Below are 17,447 nucleotides of genomic sequence, written 5' to 3' on the forward strand. Positions count from 1 at the left end.
CGATACATGTTAGTTTAGCACACTGTTTGGAGGTTTGGACAGAAATGCAGTTGCTTACTCTGATCACTTTGTTCGCCTATATAACCAACGCTGTACACTGTGGGAGATATCAAGGTATGAATAAGGTGTTATTTGCCTGTCAGCTTTATCTGGACTTATTTACTTTGCCCGAAAATTGGAGAAATGAAGCAGATAGTAATAATTTCAGATATTTAATGATCGAGAAGAGTACTAAACATGTCTATTTATCCATAAGCAATATTTGAACTAATCTTGTTTGAAAACGGTTGTAAATTTGTTCATATACAACCCATCAAAGGTTTAGACTCACTTAAAACGCACTCACTATATGTATGTATTTATGGTTTGTGGTTACATCGAAGATGAAATTCTCCATGTACTTAGGGAACCAACTGAAAACCTTATGCAGATGAATTGCACGAGGATCATGCATCAAATTGCTGAAAAGCATGTGCAAGTATCATGCATGTGAACACCTGCGTTTTGGTGTAAGTTTTGTTAAGAATTCGCCAGTTTTCACAGATTTCTACCATTTATTGAACTCATGTGACAATAATCTTTTCAATGTTACGAGTATGTTTTACAATGCATCAGTTCATGTGCAAACAGTACCTTAAAACAATATGGAATATTTTGTAAAATCTAGACTGAATTAAGTGGCAACTTTTCCACTAGTAAGTCTAAACTTTTGATGGGTAGAAACGGTGGAGTTTGTGCAAGCCACTTGGAGACGGTACATGTACGTGTATAGGAGCCTTGTAGGTACAGCACAATATCATTGAAGGCCTTGTTCCGTTTACCAGAATGTCCCGAGGACTGGACAAGGGCGAATGAGAAATGCTACAAGTTCCTTAATGAACATGTTGACCGGAATGATGCGTCTGGAAGATGCAAACGACGCTTTTCTGCTTCACTTGCCGTGATTGACAACGAAGAAGAGAACACAGTCGTTAAAGGTATATTGAAATGAGACTTAATATGGGGAGTTGACGTCATTATCGCCAAACACACAGATTCTGCAGACTCGTTAATCATGTAAAAAGTCCGTGAACAGTAAGGACATTGTAGTTGTTGTTTTGAATGTTTAGTTATGCATCCTCTGAATGTAACACCGTTAAACTGGATCATGTAATGTAGAAGTATAGGTGAGGTGAAATTGGGTTGAACGTCGTGCTTGAGAATATTTCGCTCATATGACGACGTGCATGCGTGTGCATGTGTATTTGCGGCTGCTTGTACTAGCCCAGACTGAAGCTGGTTTTATAGTGCTAGCCCACTGAGATACCACGCCGCAGTGAAGCATGAATACCCAGACACATTATACTGATTCCGAGCCGACCAGTCCTTGTTGTACCCATTAATGCCGAACGCCAGGCAGGGACCAACAAGTACCATATTTTAACGTCTTTTGGTATGACGCAGTCGGGGATCGAACCCGCGACCTTCCGCTCTAACCACTACACCACGGAGGCGGTCATGTAGAAGTATAATCCCTAGAGGTATCATATTCTAAACTGGAAACACATCAGAACTATCTGCCGCACTGGCACAATTACACACTCTACTATTTTTATGCTATTGTTGATAATGATTGATGCAGTGTGAGATGAGAATAGTGCTTAGATTAGGATGTTTGTTTGATGTGCAGAAATACTACTGATAATAACCGTTGAAATGTCTCGCTTGCATCCAAAGTACACTGTCGTCAGGCTCCCCATTGTTCTTGGTGCCCTTGTTTTGTTACCTCATGATCTCTCACAGCAGATCAGGAGAGTGTCCGGGTTCTCCACCAGGAGCACAGCCCTTCTGACACTCTGGGTAATGCAGAAGACTGCATTGTTGGGGAGTCTTCATATTCTCAGGAAAGTTCTTTGTTGGTTCGACTAGGCAGCGTTTACTGGGAGAAGTCCCATTCAGTGTCTGGGATGCGTGTAGAGGGGGCAAGGGCCCTGAGCTGACAATGAGCCTTTCCAGCCTGACTCTGCCAGGATCACCCGAACCCTCTCTGCTGCATTTTTATCGTAATCTGAAAAACATAATACCGATTATCCTTTTTTGTTTGATCTACATTCTAGAAGCTGGTGAAACAATAATGAACTCACGCATAGGACTTTATGGAGTAACAGCCTCTTGTTTTTAACATAGAGCGACGCTAAGCTTAAAAACGGCGCAGTTATCTACACCGAAACGTGTACATGTACAATAAACAAGAAGTAAAGTCCTGTGATAAAGTCCTATGCTTTATGTTGATCTCGCTGTAATGAGCTGAACATCATATTTTATTTGCATATTGAAGATGTATTAGAATTGTGTAGCAGATGCATCGGAAGCCAGTATAGACTACATAGCCAGACTGGTGACAGAGCAAGCCTGCAAGGATTTCTTCCATACCGCCACAAACATGTAAATTCACACCGTTCTTCTGGACGCCCACAGTACGATTTCACAGTCCGTGATTGAGGCGCAGATAAAGTCATCATCCTTGTTATCAGCTTGAACTGCATTCACTGCTCAAGCTTGATTTGCACATATTGCTGTGGTGTCTGTATTTAGTAGCCTACTTCCTTCCTTATTGCAGAATGCCACTTGACAATTATACCGGAAGAGGAACTTTTTCTATGAATCTGCAGTGGTCAGGCCGATACACTAGTTGCTGTGGTGGAGTGTTTTAGTAATTTGAAATCTCTGAAACCTAAAATTAATTCATGGATTCATGGTAGGATTGAGAAGACCTGATATCTTTGGTCGTTGGACACATTTGTTTACTATAAAGCCACTCCCGAGTGGTATAAACATGTCCCCCATGACCTTGATATGTTGCTATATAGCCATGTTCTCTTTGGAACTTCACTCGGGTGGTACATGTATCCCACATGAACTTACCCTCAAGTAGAAGAAACATGAGCCTTCTCTGACGTTGCTCAAATATGTGTTCCTAATTACGTACAGTTTTCATTTGATCATTTTTCTATTTTTCTAGATCTTGCCCGCCACCACAGGTACGCATGGATTGGCTTACATCGCCGAAACAGAAAATTTCAATGGAACGAGAATTCTAAGGTGAGAAAGAAAGTTCGTCACAAAAGTAATTAAAGAATTAACTAGTTTGGTTTTAGTAACTCCTGCTGTAAACTGTCAGAAAGTTAGAGACACCGAAGACATTGATGAATAATGTCACAACATGTTCGGCGTTGTGACGGCAGCGGGATGAGCCGCTACCTCTGCAGTATTGACTACGTGTGTTTGAAATCTTCCTTTAAACAAATCTACACCACATGATCCTGATGCAAAACGTAACCGTCTTTCCTCAACTAAGCGCTGATAGGTTTGTTCGTGGTAGTTTAACGCCGCATTTAGCGGTCTCTTCAGCAATAGTTTGACGACCTGATTGATTGAGAAGCTCTTGTGGCAAACATGGGTCCTGGAAACAAATTCTAACAGTCACAGTGGCATAGTCACAGACAGCTAAATGCGTTATGTATCTTAAGGATACATTCTGTATGTTAAGAATTTACAAATTTGAGGCATCAGTAACATAAATTATGAGTGATGCAGGTCCCTATTTGATATACCTGATATTTGTTTTAAGATACATATGCTGGCATATATTTGTAACGAGACCCATTGTTTGGGCCACAAACGCTTACCTTTCGCGAACACATGGTAGCATCACCTACAGACGCTTTTGATGTAGTCAGAATGGACTATTTTAGCAGAGATTCTTTGTGATATATATATAAAAGAGCGTTTTGTTATGTTTATTTCATAACACGTTTCCGCAGATCGATAGAAAAAAACACAGAAGGATGAATGGATGGGTAAGTAGGTAAATGATTGATGGATTAGATATATAGAAAAGCAGGTAAATAATTATATATGAATGCACAAAATAACTCACTGTCATGACTGACTTTAGTTGCAGGTGAAATATGTTAACTGGCAGGGTGCTCCTCAACGATACATGAAAATGTGCGCAAGGATCAGCGGCTATGGTGGCCTATGGGTGCCTTCCTATTGCTGGGAAGAATCCCCTTATGTGTGTTGGAAAAAAGCCGGTAAGGACCTTACGTCTGTGTGGTTCAATGCATCAGGTGCACTTAGGTATACAGGTATAAGATTAGTATACAACCAGTAGAAATGTTTACAGTCAATTATTAGAGCATGCATGCAACCACTTAATAGAGTAAGACTTTGTTTACAATCAATTATAGAAGTGCATGTAAGTGAAGAACATTGCGTAAACATGATAAGACACATCGCACAACAGGTGGTCTGGTATACAACTACTCTGTACTGGAGATGGCCACCGTGGGGTCAGGTATACAACTACTCTGTACTGGAGATGGTCACTGAGGGGCCAGGTATACAACTACTCTGTACTGGAGATGGCCACCGAGAGGTCTGGGTATACAACTACTCTGTACTAGAGAGGACCACCGAGGGGTCGGGTATACAACTACTCTGTACTGGAGATGACCACCGAGGGGTCAGGTATACAACTACTCTGTACTTGAGATGACCACCGAGGGGTCAGGTATACAACTACTCTGTACTGGAGATGGACCACCGAGGGGTCGGGTATACAACTACTCTGTACTGGAGATGACCACCGAGGGGTCAGGTATACAACTACTCTGTACTGGAGATGACCACCGAGGGGTCAGGTATACAACTACTCTGTACTGGAGATGACCACCGAGGGGTCAGGTATACAACTACTCTGTACTGGAGATGACCACAGAGGGTCGGGTATACAACTACTCTGTACTGGAGATGACCACCGAGGGTCAGGTATACAACTACTCTGTACTGGAGATGACCACCGAGGGGTCAGGTATACAACTACTCTGTACTTGAGATGACCACCGAGGGTATACAACTACTCTGGTGAGATGACCACAAGAGGGTGGGGTATACAACTCTGTACTGGAGATGACCACCGAGGGTGGTATACAACTACTCTGTACTGAGATGACCACCGAGGGTCAGGTATACAACTACTCTGTACTGGAGATGACCACCGAGGGTCAGGTATACAACTACTCTGTACTGGAGATGACCACCGAGGGGTCAGGTATACAACTACTCTGTACTTGAGATGACCACCGAGGGGTCAGGTATACAACTACTCTGTACTGGAGATGACCACCGAGGGGTCTGGTATACAACTACTCTGTACTTGAGATGACCACCGAGGGGTCAGGTATACAACTACTCTGTACTGGAGATGACCACCGAGGGGTCTGGTATACAACTACTCTGTACTGGACTGAGAGATGACCACCGAGAGGGTCGAGGGGTGGTATACAACTACTCTGTACTGGAGATGACCACCGAGGGGTCAGGTATACAACTACTCTGTACTGGAGATGACCACCGAGGGGTCAGGGGGTATACAACTACTCTGTACTGGAGATGACCACCGAGGGGTTTGGTATACAACTACTCTGTACTGAGATATTCAGAGATGTATACAACCACCGAGGGATGACCACCAGGGGTCAGGTATACAACTACTCTGTACTGGAGATGACCACCGAGGGTCAGGGGATGACCACCGATACAACACTCTGTACTGAGATGACCACCGAGGGGTCAGGTATACAACTACTGGAGATGACCACCGAGGGGTCAGGTATACAACTACTCTGTACTTGAGATGACCACCGAGGGGTCAGGTATACAACTACTCTGTACTGGAGATGACCACCGAGGGGTCAGGTATACAACTACTCTGTACTGGAGATGACCACCGAGGGGTCAGGTATACAACTACTCTGATGACCACCGAGGGGTCAGGTATACAACTACTCTGTACTGGAGATGACCACCTATACAACTACTCTGTACTGGAGATGACCACCGAGGGGTCTGGTATACAACTACTCTGACCACCGATGGGTATACAACTACTCTGAGATGACCACCGAGGGGTCTGGTATACAACTACTCTGTACTTGAGATGACCACCGAGGGGTCTGGTATACAACTACTCTGTACTGGAGATGACCACCGAGGGGTCGGGTATACAACTACTCTGTACTGGAGATGACCACCGAGGGGTCGGGTATACAACTACTCTGTACTTGAGATGACCACCGAGGGGTGGGTATACAACTACTCTGTACTGGAGATGACCACCGAGGGGTCAGGTATACAACTACTCTGTACTGGAGATGACCACCGAGGGGTCAGGTATACAACTACTCTGTACTTGAGATGACCACCGATGGGTCAGGTATACAACTACTCTGGAGATGACCACCGAGGGGTATACAACTACTCTGTATGGAAGATGGCCACCGAGGGGTCGGGTATACAACTACTAACATTATCATTTATAGTTATAAGAATTTGTATGTAAACTTTTTCTACAACTGTTCATCATACAAAATTGCCTCGTTGGTATGACTCCTGATTCTTTTACAGATTTCTGTTTACCTTAGTGTCTAAGCTGGCAAAACTACACGTAATACTGTGATACTGTATATTTCAGACTGTGAACCAGGCTGGACTGGAGACGAGTGTGACCGCCAGTGTCACTGCTACCGAGGCTACTTCTGTAATAGATTTGACGCTTGCCCGTATGGATGTGAACTCGGATGGGCTGGAAAATATTGTGAAAGACGTAAGAACTTAAAACTAATAAGTTCAACTTTGTATTTCATATTCGGCAACATGTAACGGTTAACGTCTTAGCTGATCAACCACGGGAGTTAATGGTATGCAGACAGTAAGTTATGTATAAGTGTCGCGGTAAGATTCTTTTCACAACCGTCCAATAGACACTTGCAGCCAACCTCATATCGAAACGGCCTTTTAGAGCACTATCAGATATCTACATGTCTGTGCATAAGATTGTTATATAGATTACTTTACTTTTATTTTCTAGGACTAGAAAAACCTACAGGTAAGAATGCCTTTCCTACTATTCAGTCTCACATGTTTTATTTGTTTTTTGTACAGCGTTTACTCTTCATGGGTCTGTGCTTGCCTACAGTTATTGGCAGTACATATATGAAGATATCATCGTGCAAATACCCAACAGTGTAGTGATGCTCGGGTAATAACAACGGGTAGGGTGCATGTGTACAATGAAATCAGAACATAAGCGCAGATATTAAACTGTAAACATATTTTATCATATTAATCTAGTCGAAATCATGTGACTTTATAGTTTTGTTTGTGAATCGTTTAACGCCTCACTCGGCAATACTCCAGCTACATGGCGACGCTCTGTAAGTAATCAAGTCTGGACCAGACTATCCACCGATCGACATCTATCGATTTCCATCTTGTTGTAAAGACACTTTTCTTTTTCTGAAAGTAAAGAAAACAAAGGAAATGGTGGTTCATTTTCAGAGAAATAAGGAACCTCTATATCCTCTATAATTGATAATGCAGAGTGGAGTGGAGTGGACCGTTACAAATATCTCGGTGTTATTTTAGATTCAAAATGTTCGTTTTCAAAACACATCGATCACACTTACAAAAATGGCCAACAGCGACTTTAGTTTCTTCGCCGCTTAAGGAACTTTTCTACTGACAAAACCATAATGATCGTTTTTATCAAACCTTTATTCAAAGTGTGGTGACCTACAACTTTATATGTTGGTATGGGGGTCTGTCTGCTCGCAACAAAAACAAACTTTTCAAAATTGTTACTACTGCCAGCAAAATTACTGGAGAGTCTTTCGAGTATATTCCCTATATTTATGAGCGCCAGATTGTCAGAAAGGTAGCTAAAATTAAACTTGATAGTTCCCATATTTTATCTCACCATTTTAAACTACTTCCATCTTGACGCCGCTTTTGATACCATCTAGTATTCGTGTTATTAATGCAGCAAATGTTTTTTTAGCCATCATGCATGCGATAACTACTAACTCGGCATCTTTAATTTGTGGTTAATTGTATGGAATCATCAGCAGTATGGAATCATCATTTTGTGCATGTAATTATTGTGTATGTATTTGTATATTTTGTATATATTCAATTCGAGGCCGTTTTTGATACAAAAAAAAATTCCTCCGGGATAATAACGTTATGTCTTATCTTATCTTATCTTATCTGAACATCATGATCATCGACCTACGCATGGGTGATGGCATCAGTATATATACCATAATGCCCTGATTATCTTATGACACACCTTGGCTCACGGCCGGGCCAAAGTGCCGCAATTCTTCGTTTCCGTGCTAGATGGTTTCACTAAAACGGTATAATCTGAATTAGTGAGTGAGTTTAGTTTTACGCCGCTTTTAGCAATATTCCAGCAATATCACGGCGGTGGACAACGAAAAAGAGCTTCACACATTGTACCCATGTGGGGAATCGAACCCGTGACAAGCGAACTTGGCTACTCCACCTCCCCCTAAATCGTGAGGCGTAGGTTACCACGAGGTATTCAGCTGACACCCTTGATAAACTGGAATACTGTTCATATCGATGCTAAACCCAGTTCACTCACTCACTCACTCACTCACTCACTCACTCAAAGTCCTCAGACTCAGTGTCATATGATATTCATGGTGATTTATAGGATGGTTATGCCTTGTAGACGGGGAGTATACACAATATGTTTACATCACATGATTCCAGTGTCCTTCTACTGCATGAAAGAAAGAGAAGGCTACTCTCTGGTTGTTTCCTTCGACACGAAAGGCGTTCACTTCACGAATATCGGAGCCGTGAACGCTGAAGGGGAGATCAGCCCAAAGTGTGACAAGAAAACATTTGTCTGGCTCAATGGGGAATCGCGTTTAAAAGTTCAGATTCAAAACACATCGGGAGTTTTGGAATCGGATTGTCCCACAGAAACGGTAAGAATGTAGGATATATCCGAGTCCTCAGATTGTAAGTGTACGTGTTTGCACATAGAACATGTACAGGAAGCTAAGTATAAATGTTGTATATCAGTAGATACGAACAACATATCGATTTGTCAGATGAATCAATTTCTAAACTTCACTGTACTGTTAGCCCGAGAACAAGATACGGCCATAATGTCGGTATATGCTCTATGTTTCCCCAAGTGGACTAGCCGAACCTTGTCCCTTTCTATGTTTTCCCACATTGAGGTGACCATGTTATTTGCCGCATGAAAATACAAATGTTATATTATTTGGCTGAGCAATGACAAACAATAGGTTAAATGGCAACATCAAAATCTTACGATATCTGTTGGTTTTTTCTAAAACATTTTTTTCCCGTTTCATATAACACAGATGAGTAAGGGGTCCTGAAATGGACGTTCATATAACATAGATCAGTCAGGGGGTCCTGAAATGGACGTTCATATAACACAGATCAGTCAGGGGGTCCTGAAATGGACGTTCATATAACACAGATCAGTCAGGGGGTCCTGAAATGGACATTCAGGCTTCAGAAGAAGAAAGACGTGGTATCGTTTGAAGATGAGGACCTCCAAGTCCACTGTGATCTGTCCGAAGCTGATGCTGCATACGATGACACTGGCAGACTCCCGATAGAGAAGTATGTATTTTGTGTAGCCGCCCAATTCTGACAGAAAATGTAATAAATGATGTACAGTTATCTTCCACGTAATTAAGTGAGTGGCTGAAATGCTTCAATCTTATAATGTGCCAAAAACGAATAAGACGGACGTTGGCTACTCCAAGATTGGATGGATACTAAAAACAAAATCGCGCGAATTGAAACAAGAACTTAGGTTTAAGAAATACTGTAATGTGTTGGAAACTTGCACTAATTTTTGCTTGTTTCAGTATACGAGTGAGGTCCTTAACGTCTGCCACCCAGACTAGGGTCAACGTTCGGACATACCTTGCTAATCCTCGCAGTCTGGAACCGGTCACAAATGTCAGCCTTGGTGTTCCAGTCAGACTGGTGGTCAAGCTTCCAGAAGGTTTGAAGAAATCAAGCATGTTGTTATTCTCAGGCTAAACACGTTTCACTGCCCGGGTGATGTGTTAAAGCTTACTGTTTTAGGATAATAGTCACCAGGAGGAACTAGTCAATTAGAGATACTGATAATGACCAATAAATGTAGTCACATGATAAGACGACCTTTGGAACTGTCAGCAAACCTGCGCCCGTAACTTGTTGCAATTTGGATGTGGTATTTAACCTGGTATGGAGGTACAAACTGAAATCAGGGGGAGAGTTTCCAAAGGCAGGACAGGTTCAGAAGGTTTGGAAAAAACACATAATTCCTTCAATGAACTTGTCCATCTTCTTGTTTCAGGGAATGACGTCGTCAATCCGTTGTTTTACCCCAGGAACTGTCAAGCTGCATCTCCAGATGGAAACGTTACTGTACGACTGACTGACGACTTAGGGTAGGTAGGCAGTGAGGCCTTGCTGAACATTCTTTAAGTAATGTAAAGACAATACATTGTCATGAGATGGATATAGAACACTATTTGGAACCAAGTGGGTAAACATATATTCTTTGTTGCTCTCTACAGAAAGGAACAGGAAAACTTGGCATGAATGATTTTCTCAAGATGTAACCAAACTTTACTGATATCAGCACAATTGTAATTTGGCCCGTGAAGATCGGGGTTAGAATTGATCTTCAGTAGTCCATGGTTGTCGTAAGAGGCTATTAACGGGATCGGGTGGTCACTACGGCAGGCGCGCTGACTTGGTTGACACATATAATCGTATCCCAGTTGCGTAGATAGATGCTCATGCTGTTGATCACTTGATTGTCTGGTCCACACTCTATTATTTACTGCTCGCCACCATAGAGCTGGAATATTGATGTGTACGACGTAAAACTAAACTCACTCACTACTGTAATTTGTATTTGAAGAAAAAACAAGAATCAGGTCTATTCCATGTATAGTGATCTTCAACTATTATGTTTTCAATCTATGTGAATTCAATGTGTAAGAAATCTTTGACGTTTGTCTCCGTTGTCTCCGAATATGATACTGTTTTACAAAGTCATCAAAATTAATCATTCATTTTGTCAAATTAAAGGTCCCAGTACTATCTGTAAGATTCATGACAAAAAGATGCGTTTGGCCATTGTATATTACAAGTTTACAATTACACATATGATGCTTTCCTACCAGCAGCAATCGACTGATCGTGATTAAGTTCTATGTCTTCGGTTGTATTTAGGAAACAATGTAAGGAATAGACTTTGGTAACTGTTTAAAGACACGTATTTCCTGTTACAATGTTGAGGCTCGTACTACAGATTCAACCTGAACCCAAATTTTACATAATTCAATTTGAGCCACAAGGCTGCTTCTCACGGTGCCCTGTTAAAATTGTTCAACAAGGACAGATCTACACCAGTGATTAATTTATCGTGCTTAGAATATTGATGTATCTAAATGATATTACTGAAAACAAACAGATCTTTGAGAGCTGAAGATTAATTTTTTCTGCTTTAGAATACTGGTCATATGTCTTTCAGAGCTGAATAATATTACGTCTTTGAAAACAGCTCTTCTCTTTTCATATACGTCTTTGAGAGGTGAAGATTTGAGTTATTTTTCTTTCTTTCTCATATACGTTGAGCTGTTCATATATGTAATGTAATGTGAAAATGTAAATGTGACTGTGGGGAACCACAGTGTGTAACGAAGATGACGTCGCATGGGTTCGGGGTTTACATCTACTTCTGTTTTTATTACCTCCTCCAGATGTTCTCTGAGGGAAGACATCGGCTTCGGAATAATGGACAAAGTCTCTGGTGTGGTCCAGTCGGAGGTATTCCCACTGTTTCAGCTGCCAGGCTACACAGAAGTGGTGTTCTCTTGTAATCTTGTACCCTCGTACAACATTCAGATACGAGACACAGGTTGGTAGACACGTAAAGCAGAGTGAGAGTCAATATCGTTTTATGCTACAAAGTAACCCAGTTATATCACTGTGGACTGCATGAAATCATCTTGACCTGGCACTAGTTGCTGTAAAATATGAGCAACCATCCTCCACATATGGTCAGCCAGTCAGTCTGTATTTTTCAGTCTCATGATCAGTCTGTGGTGTTGGATACACACCATGAACATGCAAAACTGTATTTTGAACAAAATGTATATAACAACTGTTCTCATGGTTCAAATCCACCCGTTTTTAAAGCCCACCAAATCCCACTTATTTTAACTCACCTGGTGTCAAAGCAGTGTTGACCATTGCCCAGTTCACGTAGTTGTAACAAAGGACGAGGCGAGGATGCACAATTCTATAAACATATGAAACATTCAGGTCATTTAGGTGGATGAAATCTAGGAGAAGCAGTCGAACCTCCTGAAAATGTCTGCAGAAAGCTTGTCGTCTTATTGTGATTTGGAAATCAAATTATATCAGAAGGCCGTACAGTTAAACACAACAATCATTTGTCAGTCAATCATTTGATAATGTCGTCAATCATCTAAGTGAATCATATCAAACACAGAATATTCTGCCAGGATCACATTTAATCAATCATATACGAATAATTAGGTCACACAGTGAATCATCAGAGTCTCAAAAAGTGAATTGTACGTCATATGATGTTTTGTATCAAAATAATCATGAGCATTTTTGTAATGAATGACATCACGATGCCACACGGGAAATAATATCAGGATGTCATACAGCGAATCACGTCATACCATGAGTCATAAAGTTGTACGGACGTGGTTGTCATACATTGGATTATGCGGCATAAAATGCTTTGTATCAGAAGGTCATCAACTTCCTCAGTTGAGGATCCCATGCAGTATATTATACTGGGATGTATAATTATGTACAAATGTACAAAGAATCATTTCATAATGTCATGCAGAGAAAATATATCAGGGCACCATACAATGAATAATATTTGGATGACAGACACAAAATCAAATGAGCGTGCATTTTAAGAATCATATCAGAGTTCCATGTAATGATTTATTATGATACCAGGGTCAAATAGAGTGAATCACATATTAATATCGTGCGATATCAGTATGTCATGCATTGAATGATATCATATTGATATCAGAATTGCAGACTTTGATTCATATCAGATCATAACAGGAGTTGTATCAGGATCATAACACATTATGATCTCAAACACTGAATCAAATCACTATGCCATAGACTGAATCATGATGTCATACACTGAATCATGTATCAGTGAATCTCACACACACGCGCGCGCACGGACACACACAATATATTTCTATAATACTCGTACGCCTTATTTGATGTACTTCTCCTTTGGAGATGCAAGACGTTTAATTTTACATCATTTGAGAAAAGCCAGAGGAACCAACTACAGAGGTTTAATCTAAGGCAGCTATACTTTCATATCATGAGTAGCGATAATATCATATCACTATGTAATGCAGAGCACACAAAGCGTTCTCTCTGTGCATTCAGGTCAATGATAAGTTAGGGTCAATGGATACAAATTGTTCAATATTTTTAACAATCAGTTTGTTGTTTTTACAAATAGAAGCATGTTTTGTAGACATGGTGTGTTGTTTCAACAGGATTGTAGCTCTCGTGGATGAGGCTTCGAATGGACAAAGTACAAGAACGATCATATGGAAGGTAAGTGTAAGATAAGAACATGTATGCCAGTCATAATATCAGGCAGTAGTAAATATTTAAACAAATCGTCATTATAAACTGGATCAGTAAACAGATATAAACCGTTATCCATGATGTTTATTTGTTTCTGTCATTTTGTGAATTTATTTCAGGTCATAACAGTGAACTCTTCACACAAGCCAGTCCACAACTCTGAGACAGCAGCCATTCCAAACCCTGCAATCTGTTGGCCACTCACAGCGTTGATAACCAAACCTCTATGCTCTAATTAAACACCAGTATCACCTTCTCTCAGTCAAAAAGAGTCATGTTATGTCTGTTTGCCGGCCGCTCTCGTCGGAGTTGCAGAACTGTGTTTCAACATTGCAGGAATTGTCAGTCAGAATCCATATTAAAACAACACAACAAAGACTCTCCTTATCATATACATGGGAAAATCAGGCGACATTGAGCTTTGTTGCAACGGACATCCTGCAATAACAATTGCATTTCTGCTCGGATTAGCGAATTCAAACATTGGTCATTTGGCGAGGATCTTGAGGTTCTGGTTTTACCAATGACCTGACATCATTCAGTAACCAACAACTAGCCATTTCACTTCCCCCGATTTACCCACCCGAACTGGAGACAAAGAGATGCTTAGAACACTTCATCTGTTTCAGTCTTAGATCTATGGCTGCAAGTTTCCAATAGTCAACTTTCCCTTCATGTCAGACAAAATTCCGTCTTTGATGTTTACATTTTAATACTTTTGAGTGCCAATCGAGCATTCACCTTCTTTCGCGATTTCAAAAAGAGTCATACTATATTTACTCAGAAGTTGTTTGATCAAGCTAACAATACTGAAAGTCCCAGTAAAACTTTCAAATTGTTCAAAACGAAGGACATTTCCAAATTTGACGCATCATGGCATAACTGATCATGGATGCAATTCCTTTTTGGAGGAAGAGGAAATTAACAATGGGAAATCGAAATCATAACTCTTGCCCTGCACCACGGCAGACTTTCAATTCTGAATTTCTACATTTGATATGGTGTATCTGTTATATCCCTGATAGACTCAGGCCGATAGGTGGAATGAAGATCCATCTTTATCATGGCAGTGCCAAGAAATGAGAGGTCTGGAACTTACATAATGATTTACGTTCGAAGCATTTGTATTTAGGAACAGTTCAACCTGAAGAGGGACACAAAGACAACAGGGCCATTAGTGTAAAATATGGTCAACCTGAAAATCCACCTTCTCACATCACATATTTGGTTAAGCTTTTGTCAGTGTCATTAGTAATAGAGGCAGCATCATCAGCTGTGGTACTAGTAGACATTGTACACGTGGCAGGGGATGAAACAGTCGTCGAAGCAGTGGTCGTGGTGTTGGTGTTGGTGTTGCTAGCAGTTGAAACAGTTACATTTGATAATAAAAAGGATATCAATTCACCATATGTCAGTAGGTAGGACAGGTTGTGAGGAAGGTTACGTGTAATCCTCGTCCTGCTTTCTATTTTAAAATAATGTAATATATATTTTATGATCCTCCATCTCGGTGCATACTTAATCCGGAACATCATCAAGACCAGGCCAGAATGCAACAAGTAGCTCCACGTGTAAACTAGGGAATAACTTTGAACACTAGGTTCCACATGTACATGGTGCACGTCAAAACACTATACCTGGAAATAACACTCACGAGGTCACATGTTCTACATGTAGACGGTAGAACTAAACCTTCCCCGGAAATTCAGCCCAACAAACAGTTCTTTATGCATCAGTTGTGACTCCTTCTCCCATGAGGTATGAACATTTTACGTGTGCATGTGCTGTATCATGTGATCTGATGTGATCATGGACTGGCACACGTGCATTTCCGTTCAGGAACCTGTTTCATGTTGGCAGAGAAAGTGATGCTGCTGTAATCCAATTTTGTTGAGTTGCAGTTCTGCTCTGACGAGGTGATGTTCAGTAGGAGTATGTTTGAAATACATATGGCAAACACACTTGTGACTGAACCCGTAATTCAAACATTGGTCATTTGGCGAGGAACTTGAGGTTCTGGTTTTACCAATGACCTGACATCATTCAGTAACCAACAACTAGCCATTTCACTTCCCCCGATTTACCCACCCAAACTGGAGACAAAGAGATGCTTAGAACACCTCATCTGTTTCAGTCTTAGATCTATGGCTGCAAGTTTCCATTAGTCAGCTTTCCTTTCATGTCAGACAAAATTCCGTCTATGATGTTTACGGTTTAATACTTGTGAGTGCCAATCGAGCATTCACCTTCTCTCACGATTTCAAAAAGAGTCATACTATATTGACTCAGAAGTTGTTTGATCAAGCTAACAATACTCAGAGTCCCAGTAAAACTTTCAAATTGTTCAAAACGAAGGACATTTCCAAATTTGACGCATCGTGGCATAACTGATCACTGATGCAATTCCCTTTTGAGGAAGAGGAAATTCACAATGGGAAAATCGAAATCATAACTCTTGCCCTGCACCATAGCAGACTGTGAATTCTGAATTTCTACATTTGATATGGTGTATCTGTTATATCCCTGATAGACTCCGGCCGACAGGTGGAATGAAGATCCATCTTTATCACGGCAGTGCCAAGAAATAAGAGGTCTGGAACTTACTTAATGATTTAAGTTCGAAGCATTTGTATTTAGGTACAATTCAACCTGAAGAGGGGCACAAGACTATAGGGCCATTAGTCCAAAAATATGGTCAACCTGAAAATCAACCTTCTCACATCACATATTTAGTTAAGGTTTTGTCAGTGTCAGTAGTAATAGAGGCAGTATCATCAGCTGTGGTAATGGTAGACATTGTACACATTGTTGTGGAGGAAACAGTCGTCGAAGCAGTGGTGGTGGTGTTGGTGTTTGTGGTGGCAGCAGCTGAAGCGGTTACATTTGAAAATAAGAAAGATATCGATACAATTTACCATCTGTCAGTAGGTAGGACAGGTTGTGAGAAAGGTTACAATTAATCCTCGTCTTTTAAAATAATGTAATATATATTTTATGATCCTCCATCTCGTTGCGCACTTATCCGGAACATCATCCAGACCAGGCAAGAATGCAACAAGTAGCTCCACGTGTACCATAGAAAATAACTTTGAACACTAGGTTCACATGTACATGGTGCAACTCAAAAACGTGTTACACTATCCCTGGAAATAACATTTACCAGGTCACATGAGACATTGATAAGCTTGATATGTTCGTTCTTCCGTTCTTTCTCTTCGCGATATTTGCATGTATAACATACAGGTAGACATTGATGGTGAAACTCATATATTCACGGATATTAACATCTTGAAGTTTCAAATTGCCTTAAAGACCTGATTATAATGACACTTGTTTGATGTGTTCAAATAAGTAATGGTATAGAATGATGACAATTTGTATGGATATACAACTTCTTTTATTCTGAGAAAGGCGACGTTTCGACATAGATTCTAATGTCGTTGTCAAACAAGTGATTTGACGACATTAGAATCCAAGTTGTATATCCATAAATATTGCCATCAATTCTTCATCAACTCAACTTCTAAAATGCCCATCAAAGAAGTCAAGTAATGGTAGAACCCACTAATGTATACCTGGAATACCTTTCATTGCTTGTTTATTGTTTAACGCCAAACGCAATATTCAAGCTACATGGCGGTGGTCTGGAGATAATCGAGTCTATAATGTTAACGCATTGTGGTCATTAGCGCTAAACATACATACTCGTTGATATTAATGGAATGTTTAAATACATGATTATGATAACACTAATTATGTTTAATGTGTCCAATTCCGACATAATAGCATTCGTATTAATCCTGACTTATTGGTATGTAAGCTTAACAGTAGGCGTCCGTGAAAGCTATTATTTGCTTCAAGTTAATGACAAT

At 40.6% G+C, this 17,447-nt stretch overlaps 1 protein-coding gene across 2 annotated transcripts; it reads left to right on the forward strand.

Moving 5' to 3' along the window:
- LOC124261950 lies at positions 1 to 13,836 on the forward strand. Of its 2 annotated transcripts, none has more exons than XR_006894476.1 (13): positions 1 to 114; positions 825 to 977; positions 3,002 to 3,081; positions 3,938 to 4,076; positions 6,518 to 6,649; positions 6,914 to 6,931; positions 8,623 to 8,843; positions 9,371 to 9,516; positions 9,768 to 9,907; positions 10,247 to 10,340; positions 11,664 to 11,821; positions 13,482 to 13,542; positions 13,695 to 13,836. XR_006894476.1 is itself a non-coding variant. In XM_046696314.1 (13 exons), exons 1-12 carry the CDS (start codon positions 45 to 47, stop codon positions 13,487 to 13,489), a joined length of 1,359 nt encoding a protein of 452 aa, XP_046552270.1. In that variant the 5' UTR covers positions 1 to 44; the 3' UTR covers positions 13,490 to 13,537; positions 13,695 to 13,836. The 2 variants fall into 2 exon arrangements, 1 of the variants encoding a protein (XP_046552270.1); XM_046696314.1 differs by having other exon boundaries at positions 13,482 to 13,537.
- The last annotated feature ends 3,611 nt before the right edge of the window (positions 13,837 to 17,447 follow it).

This window comes from Haliotis rubra, unplaced genomic scaffold (genome assembly GCF_003918875.1).
Source record: "Haliotis rubra isolate DU_JTF1 unplaced genomic scaffold, ASM391887v1 Scf819, whole genome shotgun sequence".
Classification (NCBI taxonomy): domain Eukaryota; kingdom Metazoa; phylum Mollusca; class Gastropoda; order Lepetellida; family Haliotidae; genus Haliotis; species Haliotis rubra.

Coding starts and splice junctions, on each gene's coding strand:
- LOC124261950 (XM_046696314.1), top strand. CDS start 45: ATGCAGTTGCTTACTCTGATCACTTTGTTCGCCTATATAACCAACGCT. Junction 8,844..9,370: donor CGGATTGTCCCACAGAAACG/GTAAGAATGTAG, acceptor CATATAACACAG/ATCAGTCAGGGGGTCCTGAA. Junction 9,517..9,767: donor GGCAGACTCCCGATAGAGAA/GTATGTATTTTG, acceptor TGCTTGTTTCAG/TATACGAGTGAGGTCCTTAA.